Source organism: Aspergillus luchuensis, chromosome 1 (assembly GCF_016861625.1).
Source record: "Aspergillus luchuensis IFO 4308 DNA, chromosome 1, nearly complete sequence".
Lineage (NCBI taxonomy): Eukaryota > Fungi > Ascomycota > Eurotiomycetes > Eurotiales > Aspergillaceae > Aspergillus > Aspergillus luchuensis.
The window spans coordinates 5,917,303-5,943,616 of record NC_054849.1 but is presented as its reverse complement, the minus strand read 5'-3'; the positions used below and the strand labels follow the sequence as shown (position 1 = coordinate 5,943,616).

At 50.1% G+C, this 26,314-nt stretch overlaps 11 protein-coding genes and 1 non-coding gene across 12 annotated transcripts; 7 read left to right on the top strand and 5 right to left on the bottom strand.

Annotated features, from left to right (window-relative positions):
- On the top strand, positions 1–915 carry AKAW2_12014A (uncharacterized protein; the record flags this gene model as incomplete). Its single annotated transcript, XM_041684563.1, has 1 exon — positions 1–915. The coding sequence occupies one exon, from the start codon at positions 1–3 to the stop codon at positions 913–915; it is 915 nt and encodes a 304-aa protein (XP_041538734.1).
- Positions 916–1,218: 303 nt separating this feature from the next.
- AKAW2_12013S (DUF4246 domain-containing protein) lies at positions 1,219–3,555 on the bottom strand (the record flags this gene model as incomplete). The annotated part of the gene is made up of 1 exon (XM_041684562.1): positions 1,219–3,555. One exon carries the CDS (start codon positions 3,553–3,555, stop codon positions 1,219–1,221), a length of 2,337 nt encoding a protein of 778 aa, XP_041538733.1.
- Positions 3,556–4,214: 659 nt separating this feature from the next.
- AKAW2_12012A (Zn(II)2Cys6 transcription factor) lies at positions 4,215–6,860 on the top strand (the record flags this gene model as incomplete). Its single annotated transcript, XM_041684561.1, has 4 exons — positions 4,215–4,349; positions 4,426–4,520; positions 4,610–6,552; positions 6,622–6,860. The coding sequence occupies 4 exons, from the start codon at positions 4,215–4,217 to the stop codon at positions 6,858–6,860; spliced, it is 2,412 nt and encodes an 803-aa protein (XP_041538732.1).
- A 76-nt stretch (positions 6,861–6,936) lies between these two features.
- AKAW2_12011S (NAD(P)-dependent alcohol dehydrogenase) lies at positions 6,937–8,161 on the bottom strand (the record flags this gene model as incomplete). The annotated part of the gene is made up of 3 exons (XM_041684560.1): positions 6,937–7,890; positions 7,951–8,067; positions 8,138–8,161. The coding sequence occupies 3 exons, from the start codon at positions 8,159–8,161 to the stop codon at positions 6,937–6,939; spliced, it is 1,095 nt and encodes a 364-aa protein (XP_041538731.1).
- Positions 8,162–8,872: 711 nt separating this feature from the next.
- On the top strand, positions 8,873–10,706 carry AKAW2_12010A (sugar porter family MFS transporter; the record flags this gene model as incomplete). The annotated part of the gene is made up of 4 exons (XM_041684559.1): positions 8,873–9,089; positions 9,163–9,860; positions 9,920–10,160; positions 10,243–10,706. The coding sequence occupies 4 exons, from the start codon at positions 8,873–8,875 to the stop codon at positions 10,704–10,706; spliced, it is 1,620 nt and encodes a 539-aa protein (XP_041538730.1).
- Positions 10,707–11,201: 495 nt separating this feature from the next.
- AKAW2_12009S (uncharacterized protein) lies at positions 11,202–11,613 on the bottom strand (the record flags this gene model as incomplete). Its single annotated transcript, XM_041684557.1, has 3 exons — positions 11,202–11,273; positions 11,339–11,425; positions 11,494–11,613. The coding sequence occupies 3 exons, from the start codon at positions 11,611–11,613 to the stop codon at positions 11,202–11,204; spliced, it is 279 nt and encodes a 92-aa protein (XP_041538729.1).
- A 1,573-nt stretch (positions 11,614–13,186) lies between these two features.
- Positions 13,187–14,227, top strand: AKAW2_12008A (DUF3632 domain-containing protein; the record flags this gene model as incomplete). The annotated part of the gene is made up of 1 exon (XM_041684556.1): positions 13,187–14,227. The coding sequence occupies one exon, from the start codon at positions 13,187–13,189 to the stop codon at positions 14,225–14,227; it is 1,041 nt and encodes a 346-aa protein (XP_041538728.1).
- A 1,035-nt stretch (positions 14,228–15,262) lies between these two features.
- Positions 15,263–16,641, bottom strand: AKAW2_12007S (FAD-dependent oxidoreductase; the record flags this gene model as incomplete). Its single annotated transcript, XM_041684555.1, has 3 exons — positions 15,263–16,414; positions 16,466–16,503; positions 16,590–16,641. 3 exons carry the CDS (start codon positions 16,639–16,641, stop codon positions 15,263–15,265), a joined length of 1,242 nt encoding a protein of 413 aa, XP_041538727.1.
- A 1,421-nt stretch (positions 16,642–18,062) lies between these two features.
- Positions 18,063–19,538, top strand: AKAW2_12006A (class I SAM-dependent methyltransferase; the record flags this gene model as incomplete). Its single annotated transcript, XM_041684554.1, has 6 exons — positions 18,063–18,422; positions 18,490–18,594; positions 18,653–18,693; positions 18,760–19,200; positions 19,253–19,283; positions 19,332–19,538. The coding sequence occupies 6 exons, from the start codon at positions 18,063–18,065 to the stop codon at positions 19,536–19,538; spliced, it is 1,185 nt and encodes a 394-aa protein (XP_041538726.1).
- Positions 19,539–20,158: 620 nt separating this feature from the next.
- On the top strand, positions 20,159–20,230 carry AKAW2_t10045A. Its single transcript has one exon. It is a non-coding gene; the product is annotated as a tRNA-Glu (tRNA).
- A 719-nt stretch (positions 20,231–20,949) lies between these two features.
- AKAW2_12005S (putative C6 and C2H2 transcription factor RegA-like) lies at positions 20,950–23,684 on the bottom strand (the record flags this gene model as incomplete). Its single annotated transcript, XM_041684553.1, has 6 exons — positions 20,950–21,970; positions 22,017–22,141; positions 22,190–22,324; positions 22,374–23,146; positions 23,206–23,409; positions 23,459–23,684. The coding sequence occupies 6 exons, from the start codon at positions 23,682–23,684 to the stop codon at positions 20,950–20,952; spliced, it is 2,484 nt and encodes an 827-aa protein (XP_041538725.1).
- Positions 23,685–24,714: 1,030 nt separating this feature from the next.
- Positions 24,715–25,803, top strand: AKAW2_12004A (DODA-type extradiol aromatic ring-opening family dioxygenase; the record flags this gene model as incomplete). Its single annotated transcript, XM_041684552.1, has 3 exons — positions 24,715–24,745; positions 24,809–24,939; positions 25,069–25,803. 3 exons carry the CDS (start codon positions 24,715–24,717, stop codon positions 25,801–25,803), a joined length of 897 nt encoding a protein of 298 aa, XP_041538724.1.
- Positions 25,804–26,314: the final 511 nt, after the last annotated feature.

Below are 26,314 nucleotides of genomic sequence, written 5' to 3'. Positions count from 1 at the left end.
ATGCTCAGCACTTGCGCCAGAAGAATGAAGTTATTCAATCTATTTCTTTTCTGGTGCTCGGTCTTGTCCACCCACGTATTAGCCAACAACAATGCCGCTCCCTTCGAGCTTCTGCACTATTACTACGTGTACAAGATGGAATGGGACGCGGGAGTTGAAAAAACCATTGCCCCTGGCTGTGCCACTGAGCATAATGAGATGTGTTTCTTCGACCAGTTCGCAAGGTATCTCATAGGAAAGGAGTGGAAGGCTGCCTACCGACCCGGCCGCGCCGATCATACCAAAACCCCGGGTTGGGACGCTGCCAAGAAGCTATCGACTGGTATGCCCAAATCTGCGCGGTACAACCTAAAAGCCCTGCTACCTTCCATCAATGTCGATGCAAAAAATTTTCCCCTCGTCTTTGAGACTGTTCTTCACTCCGCCAATACTGCTATCAAAAAGGAAAAAGAAAAAGTGAAGAACGATGACGTGCAACAAGCGGTAGAATGGGCCCAGGAAGTCAAGGACATGCGCTATGAGGATGTCTTTAAAGCCGAAATTGAGGTGCTCAGAGACGTCCTTGGCGACGACGCATATGGTCGTTATGTCGTCACCGGGGGTGGGTCTTCATTCGATTGGGATACTACCTTAGATGGGATCGACGACGACGTTGATGCTAAAAAACTCAGTGACGAAGATGCGAAAAGGCTCAAGGAGATCATTGATGATTTCCCTAATATATTCAACGATCGCATTGCTACCGGAGATATTTCCGACATGAATCACATAAATATAATGAGGGCTCTTGAGACTTCCATCACTGCTTTAACGGGGGAAATTGAAGAAAGTTCTTCTGAGAGTGATGACGCCAGTCCAAAGTCCGTGCCAGCTGATACGTGTGATAACATTGAGTTCGCTTTCGACTCAGACTGACTCCAAATTTTCAGGAGGCTGTTTGCTAGGGTCAGGCACTATGTTTCTCTGCTCGGGGCGTTAGATAGCTAGTTGTGTAAAGATAGTTCTCTCGTCGCATGACACTCTGTGTCTGCTTTCAGCTCCAGAAGTGATAGAAGCTCAGTAAGAAGTGTATGTTATTTTTGCAAGTCGATTCCGAATTAAATCAGGTCCATTACATTCATGTAAACATTGCGAGTACTCTTGCTTCATGACACTTGGATAGTTTCTACTTTGCGGCACGCACGGCAAAGGCTTCCATAACTTCTCCACAATTCGTGTTCAACAATTGAAGTACGGCCAATTCATTTCCTTCATCCTGACCAGATTATTCCAGCGATGCTCTTTCAAAAAGGCGTGGCGGTGCCGCCGAGCCTCCGGTAACCCCATAGGCCAGCTGCCCGTCTCTTGCATGATCTGATCGATTATCTCTTGAGGCAGTCCTGCGGCGCTCACATTCGCACCTACCGCTTCTGCCCACCAGTGATGCTGTTGGGGCGGCACATTTCGGGTGGAGCAGACGCGATAGTGAGGGTCGACCAGATACAGCTTGATGTATCTAAAATGCCCCGGGCGAGTCCGATCAGCCAGGGAGAAGGGCTCGACACGGTGCTCTAGAAGGTTGGGAAATGCGATCAAACGCCCTTGCGAGACCGACACTACACCTTTATCCTGCCATGTTCTCACCGTGTGGTTATCAGTATCGAGGTCCCAATCCAAATAGCCCAGGATTTGCGCCAGTTCATATAAATCGGAGCGGCTAATCTTTCCATATCTGTGCATCGGCCATTCGAAATCCCACCACTTCGTTTTCTCTTCATGCCTATATTGGTAGAAGCATTGATCCATCTTAGTGTTCTGACGAAAGGCGATCTGGGGTTCTGTAACATTCTCGATATCGTATGCAAAGATGGCGACAGCTACGAGGTGCTCGTTAAGTTGGCCTTCCATATGCCAGTCTGTTCCTTTGTAGTCCCGGTTGTCAGGGGTAAGCTCAATGTTCTCCATGTTCACAATTACTTGAAGTCCTTGCGAATGGAAAGTCTCCTGGAGCCGAATAGTATATGGTTTGTGGGGAGGCGTGACAGGCTTGTAGGGCATATCATGCCAGTCGTTCCGCTTGCGGATCATGTCAACCACAGCTCTCTCGTGGTGATGCCCCGTCTTCCACTCTTCATAAGAGAAAGCCGTCCCTGGCTCCGGGTGACGAAACCGCATCACTTTCTTGGCCTTGCGTTCGATTGCATACCAAGTTTTCTCCCGCCAATCATCCGGAGCAGGAACAGGGGTCGCTGATCCATCCTCAGGAAATTCGAGATACTCCTTTGCGAGTTGCCAGAGGTTGGACTCTTCGGACGGCAACTCCTTGTCCCCGTTACCTAGCATGTCCGAATAATATTCCAACCATTTTCGTTCGTATTCAGACCTTTCACGGCGACTGTCTGTGTTGTATCCCGTCCTATTCAAGATCATTTCTCGAGCTTCACGTCTCTCCTGCCTCCTCATAAATTCTGGGACTCGGAAGGCAAGGAGGCATTCAGGAATCACATTCTCCCATTCTATTCCATAGGTTATTATCCGTAGCGGCACCGGCCCCAGCTGGCCCTGGTTCAAGATATCGCTCCAGCCCCGCTGTCCCAGGACCAAGCAGTCGTTCCATAACGGTATGGTCCGGCCTACCAATGTTTCAATTGCACGGTACAGGCCCTGGTGCACAGGGTGCAGATTATTGACATATGAGGTGAGGCGCACCTGGGTCGATCCTGCATCCCCTACAAATTCCACTTCAGATGGCAGAGCCTGATAATTCGCGCTCCATCGATAATGAGGCGCTGTTTCATCATCGACTGACAGCCACCATAGCGGCTTTGGCCGTTCATCAATTTGCCTCTGAATGTTCGCCGAATCTGTCCTCTTGTCGACATGAGCAGGCGCAAGGCTGGTCGCACCTTGATACGCGCCAAGCACATTCTCTACCTCCACCCGACCACCATCAGTCAAGACCAAGCTATGCCCATAAACCAGCGGAAACATGGTCGGGTCGACGATACTTAATCTATTCCTTGACCGCCAATCCAACAGCCCAGATTCCATGAGGGATCGAAGCACCGGTTTTACCGCGCGTCGGAACTCGCCGGCTAGCTCCCCCGTTTGAAGTGCGGGAACATGATCAGACTTGCAGACACAGGATCCAGTGTCCAACACCCGGATATGCCCCTTTTGCTGAAACTCGGTGGCTTTGTCGCGTAGTTCCTGCACGCACCACTCCCAGGCCCGGTCACTCAAGAGGGGATTCATAGCGATGGAGGCAGTGCTGTCTTGCCGCCAGCGCGCCACGACCACATCATCAAAGACATCGACATGCCAGTTTGGACGGTCGGTCAGACGATTCATTACCGCAGTCATGGTCAGCTCACGTGCTGTGACGGCTGGCGCCTGGCGCCACTCTTCGATTCCATGGGCAAAGCGCGCGTCGGATGGAAGCTCGTAATCCAGAGGGACGGCACCAAACCCGGGCACCCGAAGCGGGCCGTCACCGCTGTTATCAAAAGAAATAATGGGGGGCTCGTGGGTGGCCTTCTCACCCGTGTCATCGGAGGAAGGAGGTTCATCATTCATGATGTGCAGAGAGACAGGGCTGAGTTGACTAGAATAGAATCGGGACGGTGGGACGACGGTGTGAGATAAGAGGTTTTGATAGCAAGTAGCACTTTGGCAATACTAGTTCAAAGATGGAAAGCCTGACTCACAAAGTCAGCTGGTTGCAGGGATCAGGAACAGCTAAGCTCTTTTTGTATCCAGACTAGTACTACTGTAGCTTGCCATGATGGTCGAATTAGTAGCCTATGAAGTACTAGTAGTTGAATAGTACGGCTTGCCTCGGTAACTGCATGAGGGCTGATAGCGTAGCAGTAAATATATACAGTACCACAAGCGATGAATGACTTTGTCCCCGTTGTCAGAACTAACTCATTAATCATTGCCAAGTTCATAGCGTCTAGAGCAGAGACATGTTCATCTCATTAGCTATCATGTAAGTGGTAAACAAAACTGCTCGAAAATGGATACTAGATTTGGGGCCTCTCGGATCAACTCACTATCCGAACCCGTAAACTTTAGTGACCCGTGGAGGTTCCCCGATTCGCGCCGCCGCTTTGATGCGGAGAAACAGCCCTGGCGGACAAAATGAACATCAATTCTTGCGAGATTGGGTACTTCCTCCACATTTTCCCCCGGTCCCGTCGAACGGCTGCTCTCCCCAAGTTCAAACTCCGACTATGTCCAATCGACAACGGGAACATCTCCAACCCTCGAATGAGTCCAATTCGTCAAGCAACACAAGCCATGTCCGCTCCCCTTTACCGACCCGAGTCAGTAATGCGTGTGAAAGATGCCGGCGCCATAAAACTCGGGTAAGCGTGATACTTTCCCTTTAGTAATTCTTTGCCAACGTACAAAAAATGACGCCCATTTATCTGACATCTACAGTGCGACCCTTTCCGACCTTGCTCCCTATGTGCACGGGCCAAGGTAACCTGTCGTCAGCTCCCTGTTCCCCAGAGGCCCAAGGATAAAAATCGCATGTAGGTCACTCCATTCTCATGAGCATGACGAGAACACTTCCACTTCTATCTCGGGGTCACTGCACCTTGCATTCAGTAACACTCATTAGCGCGAAAGCGGTTGTGCAAAGCCGCCAGCGGCAGACTAGGACATCAGCAGCAATTATTGAAAATGAACCACAATATACAGATGGCAACTGTCCATCTACGTCCAGAACTGAGAGAACTGACACACAGCTATCTGAGGAGATGCATCAGGCGCAGTTTTTGATGGAATATGGCGAAGCCGAATCTACAATGGGTATCGCCCAAAAAATCTACGAGCTGGATAAGCAGGTCATCGATGAACAATCCACCTCCGCCATTCCAGGAGCCCGGACTAGCACAAGTGTTGCCAATCGGCGCACTGTAGCCGGAGGGCAGCGACGTCCTATCACTTCGATCTTAGGTCGACACCTTCCTCCCACAGAAGTCACCTACTCTTTAATCGAGGAATATTTCGATACAGTTCACTGGTTCTCTCTCGTTATCTACGAGCCAACCTTCCGTATAAGACTACATTCTATCATAGACGGGTTCGCTCATCCTTCGCAAAAGTCATTCTTACTTCTATTGGCAGTCATGCTGGGGATGAGCGCATGGTATCGATCACAAAGAACCGTCACACATGCAGCCGATAGTAGTAAGTGGCGGAAATTGAGTGCCGATCTAATGGGTCTTGTCGAATTGCATGTCGTGGAGTTGATGGACGAGTCTTCAGTGACTGCAGCTCAAGTTCTAATCCTATTTGGGTCACATCATGTTTATCATGGTCGTCCAAACTTGTCGTTCTCTCTGCTCGGTGCAACAATCAAGATGTCCCAGGCTGCGGGTTTACATCGAGAATCTCCCACAGGGAAGCTTGAGGAGATTGAGGAGCGGAAGCGAGTATGGTGGACAATATACACATGGGACCGATTCGCTTCCATCACATACGGGCGGCCATTGGGAATTAATGATAAGGACTGCAATCTCAGCATGCCGGCGGATAATTTGGAGAACCCATATTTTACTGCACCCGGCTCGGAGCAAGGATACGCCATCTGCTATTCTCCTTATCAAAGAGAATTAAACACCCTCTATCTAATGGCATCTCCGGCACTGGAGTTCATTTTCGGCTCGCGCACTTCAGGCTCCTCTAAGGCTTTGACCGGGGACGTTTACATTGAACTAGTGAAAGAAGCGACCCAGAATCTCCAGAAGTGGCAGAATAATTTGCCCGACTACTTGACTCTGGATTTTGACCGAGATTTCGAACTTGATAGTGGGCCAAGTGCAAGAGCGCATGCTCTACAATCCCTGTCGTTGCAATTGACCTACGACAATGTTCTCATTGTCCTCCACAGGCCGTTGCTGGCAAGGCAAGTCAGGCATCTGTCAATAAGTCATCCCACTTCTGGGGCAAGGCTTGGAACGGAATCTCCCATTTCACACCCTGGAGCAGGCTCGCCAGCTCAGAAGCTGTCACCGTTCGAAGCCATGTCCCCGAATGAGCCGGTTAAAAGTTCAATGCATTGGTGGAATGCTGCCCTCAGGACATCGCGCGTCACAGAAGTGCCGGTACTTGCTCAACTTGCAACAGATAGCCATCTTGTCGCCTTTCTTGCCATCAATATATTCCATGCTGCAATCGTACTGGCAGTCATGGCCCTATCAGACCCATTATCAGATTCAACCCAAGTGGCGAAGCGTACAATCACCCGGATCTTACGTCTACAGAGCCTTTTGGGTGAACGGTCAGCTTTATCAAGACAAAGTACGACCGTTTTGAAAAATGTGGTCACTCTGATTCTTCGCCGTGAATCGGAGGCCATCCTGGCTCCAGTCACAAGAAACAGTCAACAGGAAGGGCACACATCATCTACGGGATCTGCGTCCATCTCCGTGGAAGACACCCTACGACTGCCCCTGGATGCCCCAATAACTCAGACCGACAGTTCATTACGGCGGCCGACATGGCCAGACTATGGCAGGATGCATCGGTTGAATGAGAGTCTAGCATCAGTTCAAAACGGTGAGCGCAATGCCATCTTTCTATCCCTATGGTATGCTCAGTGACGCTGATTGTGTTTTTATCCATCAGTTATTCCTTCTGGCAGGGATGGTAGCCTCCAGGACACACACGGCGCAAGAGACAGCCAAGAACAGCTGCCTGATACTCACGAGCACGCCCCAGCTGAGAACTCGTGGCATGGGTCGTTCGAGAATAACTGGAATGACACTAGCTTTCCCTTGGAAGTTCCAGATATCGCCTCAGATGCTTTTGGTGACAATGGACTGTACTGGCTATGGGACATGTCATGGGCCGGAGCGGATCCATGAAGCTAGCAGATCTATTTAACACGCAAAGCGTCTTACAGATTACTAATACAGAACAATGAGAGGAGATTGGCTTGGTTTATGCCGTGGTTGCTTTCGCTGCATTCTCATCTGCACCGGGTCCATAGATGACAGTCTTGATACCCTGTCGGTTGCCGACGTTCTTGAATGCCTCTTCCGCCTGTGTGAAAGGAAACTCATGGGTAACAAGGCCCTCTAGTACAACCCGACCCGACGACAGCAGCCCAATAGCTGTCTGGTAATCTCCTGGGCCATATCGAAAACTCCCCCTGAAAATGGCCTCTTTATCACAAATTTGACCGACCGGCAGTGAGGGGTTCGGTTTGCCCAAGCCGACCTGAACAAATGTTCCACCCTGCGCAAGGGCTGAAATACCACAGTTCATACAAGGCTCAGCGCCAGTGGCATCCAGTACTATATGAGCTCCAGCATCCAGCTCCGATTCTTCCAAGATTCTGGCGGCATTGTGTTCGGGGGAATCGGCGCTCATCTTATACGTGTGCGTGGCTCCGTACTTTTGTGCCACGCTAAGTCGGTCGGAGTTGATGTCTACAATCACGACTGTTGACGCACCAAATGCGCGTGCAACGGCTGCGCAGAGCAAGCCAACAGGACCAGCGCCGAAGACAACGACCGACTTTTGCTGCATATCTCCTGCCAGGCGACAGCTGTGTACCGCCACACTGAGCGGTTCGACCAGTGCTCCGTGTTGCAGCGACACATGTGCCGGCAGCTTGTAGCAGCATTCTGCAGGAAGACGGTAGTAGGTCGCCAGGGTGCCATCATAGGGTGGTGTAGCGGCAAAACGCATTGCGCTACAAAGATTGTATCTGCCTGCGCGGCAATGCTGGCAGGTATTGCAAGCAATGCCGGGCTCCAGGGCCACGCGATCACCGACAGTGAAGCCTGATTTGCTTCCGCATTCCACTACAATGCCGGCAGACTCATGGCCAAGGACGATGGGGGCTTCCACCACATACCGTCCTATGCGGCCATGCTGCCAATAGTGGATCTAGGTCGATGTTAGCTGCAGCCCGAACTAGGAAGACGATGAACGCAAACGAAGGCTTACATCAGAGCCACAAAGACCAGTCACGATAACCTGGACGATAACGTCGCGATCCGTTTGAAGATTGGGTATCACACGCTCTTCATAATCGAATTTGCCACCCGGGTGTAAAACGAAAGCCTGTAAGGTCACCGATCGAGGACGTCAGTAGTCGACTCTTGATGGAGATATCATAAAAAATGAGACGAACCTGATTGATTCCTGAAGGAGCCATTTTAGCCAAGTATTATGTACAGATCAACCAGATTCCAGGGATTGGTCAGGGCTTTTAACAGGGCACTTCTGGCCGGGTGGTACGACGGTGGAGGTCATGCCATCTATGATCTCGGTTCCGGCGGACTGTCTCAGAAGCTCACTCTATCCGTACCCACAAAGTGAGCCATTTGCATAACCAAAGGAGGCAGTTGGTTGAGACCAGGAGACCATCCCACGGCGGGGAATAAATGCCTCGGAACCGAGTGGGGTCGGAACTGGCCAAGCTGGACTCGGAACCGAAACCACACGGAACCGGTGAGAAAACCCCTATATCTTCTAACAACCGGCATCGTTGTTGCAATATGAAGGCTAAATTCAGTCCCGGAAGTCGGCCGTGCCTACGGGATCATGAGATAAAATTATTGGCTGAAACCAAAGAATTCCCACTTCGACGGAACAGGAGTTTTGTTGCAACTGGTCGGCACTCACAATGGTCGCCGAGCTAAAGCAACACGAGCGCGCCAACCCCGGATGGCCGACTAGAGTGGCTCAATTCCGACAACCAGCTCCACTTTCAGGGCCTGGAGAAAAGGTCTGCTTCCCCACGGGACATGATGTTCTGGGGTAGAAATAGAGGGACGGCCACAACTGCTTAAATATCTCGATTCGTCAGAACCGTGGACCCAACCTGGCACTGTCCCTTGCTCATTGACGGTGCTCCTCTGGAACTATGGCTACCAAAATGTCCTCTATACCGACGGATAATGCCGCTTTAACTCGCACTGCACAGGCTGTGGCTGCTCGGGAAGTAGAGCAGCAGAGCTGGCTGGAGCGAAAGCTGAAGCCGACGAAAGTGAGAGCTTGGTATCCCTTCAAGGGAACCCCATTGCTCTATGCGACATGTGGTTTTGGCAGTCTGGGAGATGCCCTGTTTGGGTACAACTCTGGTATAATTGCCTCCTGTCTGGCGATAAAATAGTCATGTCACTTCGTGTTGTTGCTGATGGCTGTCTTCGATAGGAATTATGTCTGGTCTTCTCGTCAACCCAGCCTTTGTGGCTCGCTTCTTCAAAGACTACGGGGGTGCTGACGGCTCAACAACCGGAGTCGATCCTTCAATCACCGGGATAGCTGTTGCTTGTCTACAAGCATCCGCAGCAGTGGGTGCACTCCTTGCAGGACGGCTGGGCGATATGATGGGGCGCAAACGGTGCGTCCGTCTTGGCGGGTTTATCTACTTCTTCAGTGCGTTCATTCAGATCTTCGCTCCCGGCTTTGGCACCTTCATTGCCGGTCGCACCATTCAAGGTCTTGGTGTTGGATTTCTGTCTATGACAGTACCCATCATCCAGACCGAGATTGCCGCCCCTCATCGGCGTGGTTTGATGGTTGGAATCGAATATACCTTTCAGATAGCAGGTTATATGCTTTCATGTTGGGTAGACTACGGTTTCAATTTCCTTCTGCCCAGTGAAATGTCGTGGCAAGGTCCATTCATTATTCAGATTGCTCTCTCTTTCATCTTGCTGGCCATGTCGTTCTTCCTCCCCGAGACACCTCGTTGGCTGGCCAAGAACGGATTCATGCAAGAAAGCTTGCAGACGGTCGCTGACCTGCACGCCGATGGCGATACTCAGGCGGAGCATGTACAGCAGGTGTTTGTGGAAATCGAGGAAGCAGTTATCTTCGAAACTAACTTAGGAAAGTCGTCTTGGATGGTGAGTTCTTCTACGCTTGTCGTGGGCAGACAATCGAGTGCAAAACTGACCATGGACAGGAAATGTTCACCCGATACCGCAAGCGGACCATCGTTGGAATCACCGTGCAGATGTTCGCGCAACTCAACGGAATCAATATCATTTCCTTTTACCTTCCCAGCACACTTGCTACCGCAGGCTTTGATGAGCGTAAATCCCTTCTGTACACTGCAGCCAACGCACTCCCTTACACTGCAGCTACAATCTCGACTTGGTGGTTAGCAGACCGATGGGGACGAAAGCCATTGCTCATACTTGGAGGTGAGTCTATATCATCCCATTTCATATTGTTCAGTATCATCGTATACAATGTGGACACCCAGCTAAATATGCATCAAAAAAGGTCTCGGAATGGCAGTCCTTCTCGGCATCGTCTGCGCCTTCACCGAAGCCGACCTAGACGTCCAGGTCCGCGCCAAGGGCCAATATGCCTTCGTAATGCTCTACAACATCCTATACGGCTTCACCTGGGGTCCGATGCCGTGGCTACTGCCAGCTGAAATTTTCCCCTTGCGCGGCCGCAGTAAGGGTATGGCTCTGGCTACTACCAGCAACTGGATTTTCAACTTCATCATCGGCATGGTCTCTCCGGATGCGTTCGCCGGTATCAACGGATACTTTTACCTTGTCATTGCTGGATTCTGTCTCTTCTCTGCGGGATTGGTATACTTCTACTATGTTGAGACAGCTAATAGTACTCTGGAGGAGGTTGCAGAGTTGTTTGGTGATACAGCGTGTGCGGATGCTGATGGGGAGGTGAGGGAGGCGTCTGAGGTGCGGATAGACTATCGGAAGGATGTTGTGTGATTTTTCTGCTGTCCACTAAATAGCATGGTAGGCCAGCTTGGATTGAGTTGGCTATGCTTACTGTCCGGCTGACCAGTATATCAACGTTCACACTACTCTTACGAAGTATGTTTATGCTTATGTATCGCTGCTGCGATGAGTCTTTCAGACGATGACGATGACGATGAACACAATACTTGACTTGTTAATTGCTCTATCTTCAAATACTTTGTCTCTTACGCGTTTAATTTCATATAGTCATTAAGCTACGATGCAGGCTTTCTATAATGAACGAACAACTTTCATATAAAGGTAGAGCTAGCTAGATACCAAACGAGCGCGATAACAACAATGATTGCCGATGAGCAAGGTAACCAATCCCAACATAGAAACCCACAGCTGACCCCAGCCCATATTGACACAAGACCATCGGCATTGTTGAAAGGCACGATAAAGTCTCATGCCTATGACAAGCCAGAGAAATATTCAAAACAGCCCAGAGTGCTGATAACTGATTCAAACAGGAGTCTGGCAATCCACCGTCTTGTGGTGGTCATCGTATTCGCAGTGGTGGCGATCAGTCTTGCACTATATACAACATTAGCACGGAGCAATTATCCCAGAATTTGATAGGGGTTTATGTAGGTACATACCCTCTTATTCGTAGCCGAAGGACAGCTGACGACGTGGTTCTTTCCATCCTTTCGGTATGTGCAGGTGTTGTGCTCAAGGCTGCATTCCTATAATAGTTCATGAATGTTAGTGTCATCTCTATGATGATGACTAGCAACTATGAAGAAGAACTTACTCCACCGTATTTACTCAGCTGCGCGTCCCGGGCAAGGAGGTCGTCCGACTCAGCTGCGATGGGGTTGGCGATGGCGCCCATTGCGGCGAAGAGGATGATGGCGATGTTGGTGAGCTGCATTTTGGAGACTGGTTTGTTTCTTCTGAGATATGATTGCGATAGTGTGTTGAGTTGATGGAGATGATACTTGTGAATTGAAGCGCCGTGACAGTGTCTTATATATACTTTGGTAGTTCGGGATACTCTTGCCATATTTGACAAATGCTATCCTCAGTTTGAAGCAGTCACCATTGAGGCGACACTGGTGGGATAGTCTAAGCTATCCAATGAAAGATATGCCTCATATGTTCAAGGAAGCACCTTGACTTACCAGTCCGTATGATCTCTTAGGTGAGGTAGTCGAGTCGTTAGTAATACGACTGGGACTTCATAGTCACGCAGAAGGATCGCGGTAAGCCACTTTAGAGCAGGAAATGAAGGCCTGGGTGGCCTTACATCTTTGGGATTATTCAAAGCAGGAAGGATCTCCGGATCCTTGAGTCAATGAAGATATCCTTCAAGTGGGGTATAGCATAGGGCTCAATGCTAGAGGTGACTAGTGAGTTTGCTCAATTTGGTCAAGCCTTGAACCCTGCATACACAGCCCTGTAGCCTGCGGCAGGGCTGGGGCGTAAATCCTGCGGATTAAGGCGGACATGCAATGTAACGCTGTAAGCGTCAGGCACATGTGGTGTGAAGTATTATTATTATAGTCACGAGTATACAGGACTCAGGGGCTGACTGATTTAGCTGTAGGGTCGCCATATGTTTGCGAAAACCTTGGAGTGAAAGCCTCAGGGCAGTTTGGTCTATTTCGGATTGCAGTACTGAGTATGTATGTAGCATGTTGGACTAAAGTATAGTTCTCGAAGGCTACGATGAATCGCATAATTGAAACCTTGTCCCTCTACTTGTGGTAGTAGCTTAGTCTAGGGTATTTAGAGTTCACCAGTGGTAAATAAGCACTAATGCCTTCTGAGGCAACAAACAATCATCGGCAGTTCATCCACAATGCAATTCCCTTCATGCGCCCAGTGCTTTGCCTTCCGGCCCGGTCCGGATCCAATTGATGCTGAAATACTTTGAGGTCATGCTTGATAATCAAATATGCCTACTGAAATTACTGGAAGTAGCTATCACTGTAACTAGACTGCCATATCTGTGCAACTGCAGCGAAAAGGGTTCGCTAGCCCCATGACCATCTGAGCGGCTCTCAAGCTAAGCATCTAGTTGATCACATTGGATGTAACATCAAACAATGCTAATGTATGCAGGGCAACTCATCACATCCCGAATACGACTCAGCCCTGCAAGCCGTCTTACTCACAGCAATGCGGGGTTTGTGACCTGTCCCTGCTGGAGGTTGCATGATCAACAGCTAATCCTGTCTTATTCGGCGGCTGATCGACAAGAAAACAAAGAAACTAGTTAAGCCCGTCAGCATCTACACGAGTCCAGGTTCACGTCTTGGGCTGTCAGCCTTGTTAGGCCCTATGTTGCTGCCTAAGATGCAGGGGTCCAGAAGAGCTCCCCAAAGGCGAGAATCTCCTGCTCCTTCGTAGGAGTTAAGTTTACAATAGTTCATATCTTAGTCTGATTCTGTCAACTTCTTTGATTCCTCACTCTCTTCTATTTTCCATCTACAATCTCCAAAATGGACCACGTCCGTGACTCCCTACTGAGCTCTCTACCGAGAGACAGTCCTTCTACTGCAGCAATCGACCACGCTCGCAGAGACCAAGAAGACACCCGACAGGCCGTCGCACGTGGTGAATACCAAGAAGTCCGAGACATAGCCTTCAGCAACCGGACCTGGGTCGTGACCAGCCGCTACTGCGACATTGGAGATGGCGTTGATTCTCTCGAGGGCCACATTCATTCCTTATGGTACATGTACTACGAGCTTGGGCGAACTATCTCTTCCGACTCACCTGAGCACGAGGGACTAGTCCTCGACATCCTCCGCATCCAGGGAATGGGGCCATTGACAAGACCCTCACGGGGTGTCAACGGCATCGATATCGCACGAACTGTCGATGGTACATTGTGGAACGACCTCCCCTTCCTTGTTGGCGATATGACCGATTTCTGGATCAATCACAGTGCATCTATGTCGGGAACACACCGGCTGAATTTTGCTACATTCCTAGCTAAGCTTGCCTCTACGCGTGTCGCTAAGGATAGACTGGGCCAAGTTGCTCTGCTCATCTTCCATTCCCTGTTTGAAAGTCCCCTGCAACTTCGCTCGGGGAAAGAGTCTGACGAGGAAGATGTCAATCGAGGTACGAAGCAGCTGGAGGTGTTCCATCTGCTACCATCCGCTGTTGCTTGGCTCAAGATAGCAAGCCACAACCTGCTTCTGCTCTCTGAGGTATATTGGAACGACTGTCCTAGCCACATCAGCAAGGGTGGTGCGACGTTCGTTGGATCTGATCTCGGACAGCGATCGCCTACAGGATTCTCGTCATGGAGATACATGTTCTGGCTGAGGCGACTGCACGAACTCCAGGATGAGGCTAAGCAGGCGGGTGAGAAAGCTCTGGAAGAGCTCGCTGCTGATGGTATCCAGTACATGGTCAATACGATCAAGGATAGGAATTCTGAGGTTCTCAGAGCATATAAGAATGGTGGAGATGAGTTGCATCAGGATAAGTATCTTTCGTGTCTGAAGACTCTTGCTCGTGTTGAGGAGTAAGAGCTGTGGAGATTTGCGAAATTCTGATGGAGAGTTTCCTTCGTCCCCTTCCTTCTCGGTCTCTTAGAATTTCAAGATAAATGTCAACTATCTCTCTAGGCTTTTGGTTATTCGTCTTTTTATGAAATTCTCATCTCTATTTTTCTTTGTCATGAAGGTGTAGTATAACCTGAGCAGAACTATGGCCACGCAACGACATACACCCGTATATTGTCAATTTGGACTAAACTGCCTACAATAGTAAGTCATCTTGAAGAGCTCAGTTATAACTACGTAGTCCTTTCATTAACAACAATAAAATTATACATCAGAGCCATATGTAGAAGTAAATCCCTTCGGGAACATGGCCAACAGTCGCGATCTAAGGAGTCATTCCCAACATGTACAGCTGGCTGCAAATCCTACAGGTAAACAGTGATTGCCATAACGCAATGCATCGACTCCTACACCGGTAACTTGTATTCCGTTATGTCGATGCTTTCTGAAGACTTTGATATAAATTGAGCACAGGAATATTCGTATCTTCAAATCAACCCTGTCCTTTGGCATGCTCATAGTATGTACTTTTTGCTGAAATGGGAGAGCCATGACAGAGGGACGAGAAAGCCTTCTCTGCTCCGAAAGTGGAGTTCATGGGCCAACCAACGGTCGCTTAGCAAACCACGGCGCTTGTGACTACTTTGGTGGAGATCAGCATGGGTATGTGGGTGGAACGGCACTTCCTGCAACGGCAGACTAGCGTAGCGCTTGTTGCTGCAGAATGGGAGAACTAGGCTGGTCCGTGGGAGTGACAATGTCCGGATAGACCGGATATTCGATTGCGGGGTAGAAGGGTTAATCCTGTTGGTATACATGCTGGGTTGTTTGTGAAATAAGTCTTAAGGGTTCATGTATAGGCGTGGAATTCATAAGCGTTGCTATATCTGCTAGGTTGGAATGTATATTGGTATTATATTATAGGTGTATTATTAAGGCAGATATCGGTGGGAAAGGGTCACTGTGCATAGAGCAATGAAAAATGGTGATAACAATGCATCAATTGGCTTTGATCTCGGTGGACCGTTTCATGCCGGATGTCATCACCGGTGACTGCAGCACCTTGTGCCAGTCATGCAGCATTGCCGTGTTGACAGTAGACAGCCCGACTTCACTTCCCGCGCGAGATATCATCTCATCTTCATAGTCTCTAATGGCGACAGCCTGTGTCGCCTCTCCAGAGACAATCCGTCGCACCGCTTCCACCAAATTGGCTGCGTCGGTGATCGAATGATTCAAGCCCTGGCCACGCTGATATGTCATGGCGTGTGCTGCATCCCCGGCCAATGTTACCCGCCCCCCTCGGTTATCCCACCTATGGGATTGGTCCCGCGGGTCAAAGTCGCTCAGGCCCATGTACCAGACTTTCTGGTCATCCGGCAGCCATTCGAACGCACTCTTCCAGGGGTCGGTGTAAGTCTTGGCAAACTTCTTGACTTGCTCAAGCCTTTGCGCGTTGCTCCAACCAGCTGTCTCCCGCTGCTCCTGCAGGGAGGAGTGCCATGATATGTAGAAGAAGAATGTCCAGGTTTCTGGTCGTTCACGATCGGTTGCGTCGTGTAGTCCAAAGAAAGAGAAATACCCCGCAGGGTTGATGCCAGCGATGTAAAGAGGGTGGAATTGGCGTAGGTATCGAGCACGCTCTGCAGAGTACTGGGCCTGAACGAAGGTCGCGCAGTAAGGAAGCCGGCGGACATCCCCTCTGCTAGGACCCAGTAAGACACGCCGTGTCGTCGAGCGAGCTCCATCCGCGCCCACGATAATCCTCGCTGCGATTGATGAGCCATCTTCAAATATGGCGGTGGCATATACGCCATCAGCAGAATACTGGATGTCCTGAAGCTTTTTGCCATATCGGATGTCCAGCCCTTGTTCCATCAATCCTCGTAATTTCCGACGACGCAAGCGATAGAAAAGGCGAGCAGGTATGGACGCCATGGCCTCTCCCGACTGTCCGTTGAGGAAGTTGAGAGCATCCTCTTCTGCTGTGGGCTCATTAGGGTCGACTTGAACTGACTGAATTCTTGACCATTGCTCTTTTGGTAGGAGAGCTTGCAGGGGGCCTGCACCCCAGTGCAAGCCCATGTTCCAGTCACGGTCATATGCATCTAAGCTGTCATGTTTTTCTACCACGATAGTGGGGATCCCAGCCTAAAACGGAGTGTTTAGCCAGGAGTATTTCAGTAGTAGGGGTTATAGTACCTTTTTCAACCCCTGAGCCAAAGCCAGTCCAGTTGAACCTAGCTATAATCAGCTTTATGTGTCCAAAATACTCAGTGCATGGCTTCTTCGTGGGTCAAGTGCAACGCAACTACCAAAGCCTTACCTGCGCCCACCACGAGAACCGTGGTTGTGAGTTTCGGCTCGGGGGGGACCATCACGTTATTTGGGGTGTGCAAAGATACAGGCCGCGAGTGGGTACAAGAAAGAAGCTCGTGGGTTGACAGAAATATGGCCCGACTATGTACGGTGGATTGGAAGGATGAGAGAACGAGTGGAACATGTCAGAAAATCCGTCGTGACGGAATCAGAGATTCTACGCGCGCAAGGGTCATGATGGGCCTCCGCGACTCATGACACTCTTGTGATTTGTCCACTGAGGCTTCGCCAATCTGCGGATCTTACAGGCGAACCCCAGTGGAACCAGGAAAAGTACTCCGTACCACGTTCTGGTTGTGCCGTGCATAGTGATCATTACCGTAAAATAGTCACATTGTCCGATACTGCAAGATGATTCATGGGCAATTCAAGAGTCCCGGAAAACCATGCACCACGGCATTAAGCAGCAAGTGCCGAAGTTGTTGCATTGCGTGCGCTAGTCTGGTCCATTGATAAGCGGCTGTTATTACCCAAGGTGGGTAGACCACACATTGTGGGTAATTGGACATCATCACATCCGTAGACTATGCATTTTGTCACGAGTCATAAACTTTATGCACAATATCATTGACTGTTATAGAGGAGTGGTCGAACAGTCTCTAAAAGTGACAGGGGGTTCGGAAAGACCGAAGTCAAGGGAGAGCCGGACTCAAGTTGGTGACGTCGAGAACGCAGCATTAGTGCGTTGATAAGCGGGGACAGGCAGACGCCGGTGGGAGGGGCACCATCCCCCATTGCCAGATGGTTGCAGGCCTGCAGAGCAGCCAAAAAGGAGACGGTGATCGTCATAACTTGGACGTTGTCTGCCAATGGAATGGCTGCACTGCCGGATTCTGCAGCCAAATGCCGGCAGTATGACTAAGCCACCCGTGCAGGATCAGCTGCACAGGCTAAACCCAGAACAGTCTAGTGAGTGCATCTGCAAGCCATGTGACCCGCATTCTACCGCATCCGATCGGAAAGAAATCAGAGAACAAGCCCGAAAAGGAGCAAGCCGCAAAACTCAAACCAGCATCTGCCACCAATGACAGCATAGGAATGATTACACCGCCTCGGCAGGTGACCCTGAGCCCGAGCAGCCCGAGGCCCTCCGATACGGCCGAGAGCCGATCATCCACGCGACTAAACCGCACTGGGCAGGTACCATCTGTCCGTTCAAACAGCTTCACCCTCAACACGTTCCACACTGCAATCAACAGTAAACCTTCATCTCCAGCTCGGGGCGTTGCAGACCGCTCAAACTCAGGTTCCGCTCTGTTCAGCTGTACCTGATGGCTTTCCCCCTTTCTTCTCGATCTTTCCGGTCGAATTTCTCTGCCTCCTTGTGCAGCTTCACCTTATCGCAACTACCACACTAATCCCCCAAATTTGAACCCCGCCTCTCCTATTCCAAAGGTGCTGGGTCTTCTGCATTTGGTTCATGGGATATTCACCCCCTTGCACTGCCCCAACCGTTCGTGTGCCCCGTACGGAGGAGATCTCCGCAACCGTCCTCAGATCTCGGCTCCCGATCGCCGCCATGACCTCTTCCCGCTGCGAGGAGCATAGCCTTACCACTGAGATTTCTTTGAGCACCTTAGATACCCCACACCCTCTTTATTCTTCTGTCGACATGTCGAACCGCATGAGCGATGGTGAGGATAACATCGCGGATGATGACTCTGCGTACGGCGAGGACTCCTTGATCGGCGATGACACAATCACTTTATCCACTTACATCACCGACTACCGATATGAGTATGGCCGTCGTTATCACTCGTATCGCGATGGAGCCTACTGGGTGGGTTGTTCGGCTTTGAGAGCGTTGTCCACAGCTGTGGGCTAACCGGTTACGATTTGTCCTACAGGGCCCCAACGATGACATTGCCAATGAACAGCAAGATCTAGCGCATCATATGTATTGTCTAACCCTCGACGGGAAGCTACACCTAGCCCCCATTTCGAATCCGCAGGTATGCCTCATGACTGTTGACCAGCGTGGATCGATAAGTGTCTAAGAATGCATCGCAGGAAATCCTTGATGTGGGTACGGGAACCGGGATATGGGCAACGTGCGTGATTCTATTGTCTCCTTCGTTTGATCTAAACTATAGACCGAGTACTGACTTTGGCTTAAGAGACATGGCAGATGAATATCCCAGTGCCAAAGTTACCGGAGTAGACTTGTCTCCGATTCAACCTGCGTTCGTCCCTCCGAACTGCGTATTTGAGATAGACGATGTGACGCTCCCGTGGACCTATGCGGAAAACCAATTCGAATTCATTCACGTGCGGGAATTGTTCGGCTGCATACCTGATTGGGACGAGTTCTTTCGGCAATGCTGGCGTTGCCTCAAACCGGGAGGCTACATTGAGGTAGTAGAGCATTCGGTCGAACCGGTCGCGGATGATGGGACCGTCCCTCCAAATCACTTCTACCGACTCTGGGGACAAACCGTCATTGGTGCGGGTGAGCAGTTTGGCAAGACCTTCAAAATCTGGGAACAGAGCGCCGCACGCCTGGGTAATGCAGGTTTCGTTGGCGTTGTGGAGAACAAGTTTAAGTGGCCAATGAACGCGTAGGTCTTGCTCCCTCTGACTTCATGTTTCTCTGGCTGACAACTACGACAGATGGAGCGCGGATCCCAAATTACATGAACTTGTAAGCGATTGTCCATTGTCAGGCGTTGCTACTGCTAACACTGTCTAGGGCCGTTGGAACCAGCTTCGGCTGCACGGTGGGGTAGAGGGCTTCATGCTTCGTCTTCTCACTTCCACGTTGGAATGGTCATACGAGCGAGCTCAGGTGTTCCTCGCTCAAATGCGCGCGTCCCTTCGCGACTATCAGACCCATGCCTATCTACCAGTGACCGTTGTCTACGCTCGGAAGCCAGAGAATGGTGCTGTATTCCGCTAGGCTGACGATGACTGGACCACTGACCTACGTATTTGTATATTTCGCTTTATACCCCATGACTGATGTACAATATGATGAATAATGAGTTAGCATTCAATGAAGATATGTAATATGCTTTAATTGGGTCCAAGAACCGAGTAACTATTTGTTGCAATCACCCAAAGCCCGGTCGAGTATATATTCTCGGTACAAGCCGGGAAATACATTTAGTCCAGGTAAGATAAATGCTATAAACTGTACCATCCACAATACTATATCGTAAAACCTAAACACGATAGCATACACTTAATACTATTTCCCGTCGCACAATTTCCCATAGCCACCAGCAGTAGACTACTTTGTACGCACTATTGGAATTAGAATAAAAGAAGAACCCGCGAAGATCCCTACCACCCCACGTGTTCACTGCATTAGCGCGACGCGCTCGCTGCAGGGACCTTACCTTTCGTCAAAAACCAAAACACATCCCGCTTTTATTTTTCTCCCTATCACACCAAAGCTCATTATCATTCGATAAGAAGATGCTATAAACCGGTCCTAATACAAAAACCGAGACCCAATTAGTCTCTAAAGTAGTTGTTACCTTATCAAGCAAAGAATTGCTGTAGAATTCAACAATATCCGATATGGTGTAGTGGCTAACATCGCCGTCTCTCACACGGCAGCCGGGGGTTCGATTCCCCCTATCGGAGTTCGAATTATCTTTTTGTTTTTTTTCTCCCCATCTCTTTCTTTTTCTACTCATGATTGATTTTTTCCCCTCAATAACCTTCCTTGTGGGTTGGCTTTCTTTTTTTGTGTGTGCATTTTCTGCAGGCGGGCACGATTTACTACCACTATCCTACTAGACCATCATGTGGCTTCTTCATTCACTGTAGTGCTTATCTACTATATTAATATTATATGTAGTTTTATAGTGACACGAAGTTCATTCGATAAAATTCCAAAATCGTTCTAAGACGGTGTTTCCCATTATATATATTTCATCCGTTGCGGAGTAAGTATGAACTAATATATATATTACCACCTACTGTAAGTAGTAGTATGGCGGTTGTTTTAAGGATTATAGCTTGCGACCATAAGTAGTAACTGTAGAATAGAACTGCTACTAAGTAAGCAGTATCTTCAACTAGTGACCTCTCTGACGATCATTAGTTCCTCTCATGTTTCAATTTGTTAGAGAAACAGATCGTAGTAGAACATCAATCACAAAGTTCCCCTTTTATTCTTTCTGATCGTTGATTTCAAGCCTCGTGCTTGAGGTAGGGACTAAGCATAGCCCTGGATATGTCAAATGTCATATACTGGATATATCGGACCGCGCAGTCGACTACTGGCAACACCAACTACTACTACCCCACCAAGCCGCGCCAATCGTACATCATATTCATCATAATTACACATAATCTTCTCAAGTACCAGATCTAGCGGCATTACCCAGACCATTCATCAACTGGCACAACCCCTGAACCAACGGGGGAAGCGCATCCTGAGAAGCATCTGCCCGCAGAAGCTCCTGAGTGAGGTCCATAGTCTGTCCCGGATCAGAGACAAACGCAGGACCTTGTCGGCCCTGCAATGCCGGACTGCCACATCCGAGAGATATGAATTTCTGCACGTCGGTGGTCTCGTCTCCGTCGAGGTAGACCGTTGGGCCGCGGATGGTCGAAGGAGGACCCAACGGGTGGTTTTCCGAGGCCCCCATTTTATTGTTCTTGGCTTTGAGCACCACGCTATACGACCAAAAGGCCAAGCTGGCGTAGTACACTCCCACCGCTAGGAAGCCAGTGACGGACCCTGCCGGAATGGCTTTGGCTGCCCGGATGACTTGGCCGGCATGCCATACAGCACGTCGTGAGTCGATGCTGCTGATCCATTCTAGTGCACTGTGGTAGACTCGTCTTGCCTCGCTCTTGTCTTCCTTTCCGGCGAATAGCTGGAGGTCTTCTAGGGACATGTAAAGTAACATCGAGATCATCTCGTATATTAGGATGACTTCGGGGATGGGAAAACTGGGCCATTCGTAGCATATCATGCGAAAGTGCTGCAAAGCTTGGGCTAACTCCTGATGTCGCGAGTTAGTCACCAGTGCATTCCAATGCTTGGAGTTGCCCTTGGAAATGAAGCTGAAACGGTGGTACTCGTTCACCATAGCCGAAAAGCCGTGGAGGAGGATGCAACCGGCCAGCTGCAAATCGACAGCTCCTTGTAACCGGGACATGTCCCGCATGGCCTCGACTAAGGACGGCTGTCGCTCGGTTGAAAGTAATCCAAGGTCTAGGTATGTATCCCTCCACGCTGCTGCTGACTTGGCGTCCCATAGTGCGCGGATGGATGGCAGCGGAAGTTCCAATTCGGCGTAGGATATGAGTGGGCTGACATTCAACATCATCGCACACTGAGCGTCATGTAAAAATAGATGATGGACAAGTCTGGAGGTGTCAGCTTTGGTCCAAAAACGGAGAAAGGTGGTGTCACCTTCTGAAAGATTCCTGCTCGATCCAAGCGTGCCATTTCTTCTCCAGCTCTTCCTCGTTGTCCTCAGGTCTTGGCACAATAGTTGTGTAGATAGTCCGGCGAAAACGTAATGCCCGTCGAAGCATCTGACCCCATCGTTAGCGACGCCATATCTAGTGTAGGTGTGAACTGACCGTCACCAGTGGTTGTTGGAAGCTTTCCGCTATTTCCGTCCTTCGACCATTGCCGCTCCATAAACCAATGTCAATGACAACTGCGAATGTTTGCGAAGGCCGAAGATGGCGTGTGATGCGGTTGTCCGACTCGAACTGCCCAACATTAGTATCTGTCAAATAAGCACATATAAGGCAAATGTACCGTAGTCGACATGTCTAGGCGTGCAACTTCCATCAACGCGTAGCCCAGTTTACGGATGGTGGGTATAGCCGAGCGGACCGCGCCAGAGGCAGCAAGAGCTGTTAGCATGCCGGAGCTCTGTTCATTGGGGTAGAACGTCGGACCATGAATGAATGAGTCAAGCTTCCGGCTCTGGTAGGCAAAATAGTCCTGAATGAGACCATCTAACAGCTCAGTGCTCGGGAATGACTTTATTATACGTGGAATCATGGCTTTTTCGCTCGTCTGTAAGACCATTCCGAATATGAGATCGCGACTACCCGGGGCGAGTCTCTCAGGTAGGATCTGTCGCTCTCCTCTGATGCTGGACCCTGGGCTATCCATAACCACTGGGACTGATAGATTATCTTGGTCAGCAAAGACATGGTCATGCTGTGCAGGTTTCCATGCCGACAGCGATGACCGTTTGTAGGCCTCAGCACCAAGCGCGATCCTACTATCCACATCAGACCGATCGTTGGATGCATCGGGGGGCTGTGGAGCAAGGTGTGATAGCCCCTGGGAATTGAAGTAGTCGATCAGGCCAAAGTCGACTTCAGTCAGATCGAAATCAAATTGCATGTTGGTATTGAGAAGGTTATGGCGGTAGTCTGGCGTAGGGTTCATGGCATTCAGGGGATCTAATTCGTTCGGACGGGATAAGGATGGTATAAGAGCATCGGGAATGAACTCGGGAAAAAAGGTTCCATCGACACTAAAAATACCACTTTCATGATCCAACGCGGGTGATATTGCTTCGGCGAAGCTCGATTAGCACACGCTGCACTTTAATTACGATATAGGCGGAACTTACCGCCATAGTTGGTCGACGGGGGATTTTCGGGAACGGGGTCGGGCGGGTCAGGCAAATAGTTGTTTACAGCAAAGTCAGGGGTGGTAAATGAAGGATTATCGATAGTAGCTGGGTAGTCGCCCATTGGCGGTATTGTTGGCGAGAACGCGGCATGCGGTTGAGGTGGCTCGGGATACTGGCTTTGGCCATCAGGGTCATCGTACCCTAAATCGCTCAGTTATCGGATAGACCGGCTTTACCCAGATGAACCAACCTTGCATCGGAGACCCCGGGGTCAATTCATCGAATCCGGCCTCGTGCCAGTCGCAAATAAGCTTTTTGTCCTGACAACGCCGACAAGGCTTTTCCTCGTCGCATTTGAGCTTTGATGTGGCGCATGCTTTGCACGCCTGGGAAACCCGACCGCTCTTCGCATAGGACGGGGGACGTTTGCGCTTGCCATCTCGCGGATGATCATGACCTGCAGCGTGTCGCTTCATCAGGTCCCTGATGCGGAACGGTCAGAACCAGAGAGAGGATGGCAGAGACGGAGGAGGACGGACGTACGGCCTGGCGAAGCCTTTATTACACACATGGCAAACATATGGTTTTTCGCGGGTATCTGCGCGTGGAATTAGAATGAAAAAGAAAATTATGGGGGCATGAAGACAGTGCCATACGCGACCGGACGTGTCGAATTAGATGATCTGCCCGGTTGTAGTGTTTTTTGCAGAACCCACATTGAAAATATCCATCGCGTGCTTTGGGGAGTGGTCGTGATGGGGATTGCGCGGGGAATGATGGAGAGGACTTATCGAGCATGATGGAGGCGATACATTGGTAAAACTAGAGATGAGATGGAAGGGACGATGAGGTGAAGAAGAAAAGAAGAGGAAATAGTGTCAAGTAGACTGAAAGTGTGGGGAAGTCACCAAGCGTCAAGCCCGGGATGGCAAAATGCGGGGAACGTAGTCCATAATTGGGATATTCAGAGGTATAGTAGGGACTAGTTCATTATTCAGACTAAGCCAGATTGAAGAGTGTCTACGTATTTCGCAGAGAGGCGAGAGGATGGGGCTGGCCACTCTGCTGCTCGGACTGCGCCATAAAGTTGGCTCCAGCCCTGGATGGCGCCATGACTAAGCGGCAGAGGAAGGGCAGGGTTTCTTTTGCTCATATATAGATGGATCAATCAGGATGTGCAAGAATGCAACCCGAATACTACCGGCGATCAACCAGCTAGTATAGGCAGACGAGTTTTACGAGCACGCGTCTCCCGGTCAGCCAGATGGGCAAGTGAAAGGGATGGTCCCTCGCGATGACCAGTGAGGTGGCTTATCAATTGCCTTTTGGACCCTTACAGCGTGCTCGGGATGTGGAGGACCCTAACCGAGGCCCCCTTCCTGGGTCTTCATCCTGGATGATCCATCTCCTCTAGCTACCAACAGGGAGCAAACCCAGACTAGTCCAAATCCTATTTACTCACCAGTCCGTTGTTGGAAGTACATACCATCACCCCCATAAGAACGGATGAAAGCCGAAGCCGGATGGCACAAAATGGGTATGTCCGCAAAACCCCGACCGGACTATGACCTATAGCAGATCCACTCACGCCGCTAGCTAGGCCTCACCCCGGTCCACTTGTTCTCCCATGGCTCTCCGATGATGATATACGAAACGACGGAATCCTCCAACTACTGGCGCAAATGTGGTGACGAAGCACGAGCACACAATGTGAGAGGAATCGTGATGCTGGTGCGTCTACCATTCCCTATCATCATAACCACGCGGATCCACCCGTCACTCTACTACACTACCCAGATTGGGGAAAAGACATCCACCCCCCACGGACACTAACTCAACACCCAATGATGACCAAATCAGAGCTCCCACTGGGCAACACTAGGAGACGGCATCGAAGTGGCCACGAACCCCGCTCCCCAGATCAGCCCCATAGGTATCGTCCCGAGCAACGACTACAAGACCTACCAAATGACATCTGACTTGGCCACCGCACAACGATGCATCGACCTCCTCCAAGCAGAAGGGTTCAATGTATCCGGCAACCCCAACTATAACTGGATAGTAGACGTGTTCACCATTATCCAAAAGATGTTCCCAGGGGGGAATCCCCCTCCGGTAACAGTGGTATCCAGTAACGCGCGATACGATCCGCACTACCATCTGAAAATAGGACAGACACTGCGCCAACTCCGAAAGGAGAACTACCTTCTCATCGGCACAGGAGGATCAGTCCATAATCTCTACCGCAATCGATGGGGACCCATGGTCAAACATCGCGATTCCCTAGCCCAGGAGATCCCTCCGGAGGAATGGGCACTGGAGTTCAAGCAATCCCTGGAGGATGTGATGACGAAGACATCAGGATTGCAGCTGCAGCGGGCGGTGACTAGGCTCATGAAGCATCCACAATTCCGCGACGCGCACGGTACAGACGATCATTTCGTGCCGGCGGCTTTTGTGGCGGGAGCGGCGGGAGATGCAGAGGATGAGGGTTGTCACGGGGCCTTGGGCGCGGAGACTTGGGAGTTGTGTAATATGGCGAATTTGCAGTTTACATTTGGGAGGTGGCCAGAACCGAAGCTTGTGGCTGCTTGACTCTTATTAGCTGAATGATAGCATAATAGATGTATTAATATGAGCTTGTGATTAGACGCTTGGTCATCGAAGCTTGGTACAGACTGAGGAACATGTTCATTTTTGACCAACCAATTGTCTTGATCTACCTCACTGCGAAACTATTGTAAAACGAGATGAAATCATCACACTAGCCAATAAACTCGGATACCATTTCCTTCCAAACAGTATTCACACATAATGACACCAATTCTCATATCTCACAAGTACAAAATCTGACCCAACATCACAACAGTGTTAACTCACATGCATACCAATTCACTCCACATCGAGAAAAACACCACTCATAACCCCCTCCACCTCCTCACAGCCGCATACCCATAGATCCCCATCGTCGAGAGACTCGCCACAAACGTAAACAGCGTAATCACCCCACCAGTAATAATCCCCTGCTCAAAGAACCCAACTCCCTTGCCACTGCGCTGCCCAATAGCAGGCAGCGGCGCCAAAGCCTCACGCAATGCGTCGTTGG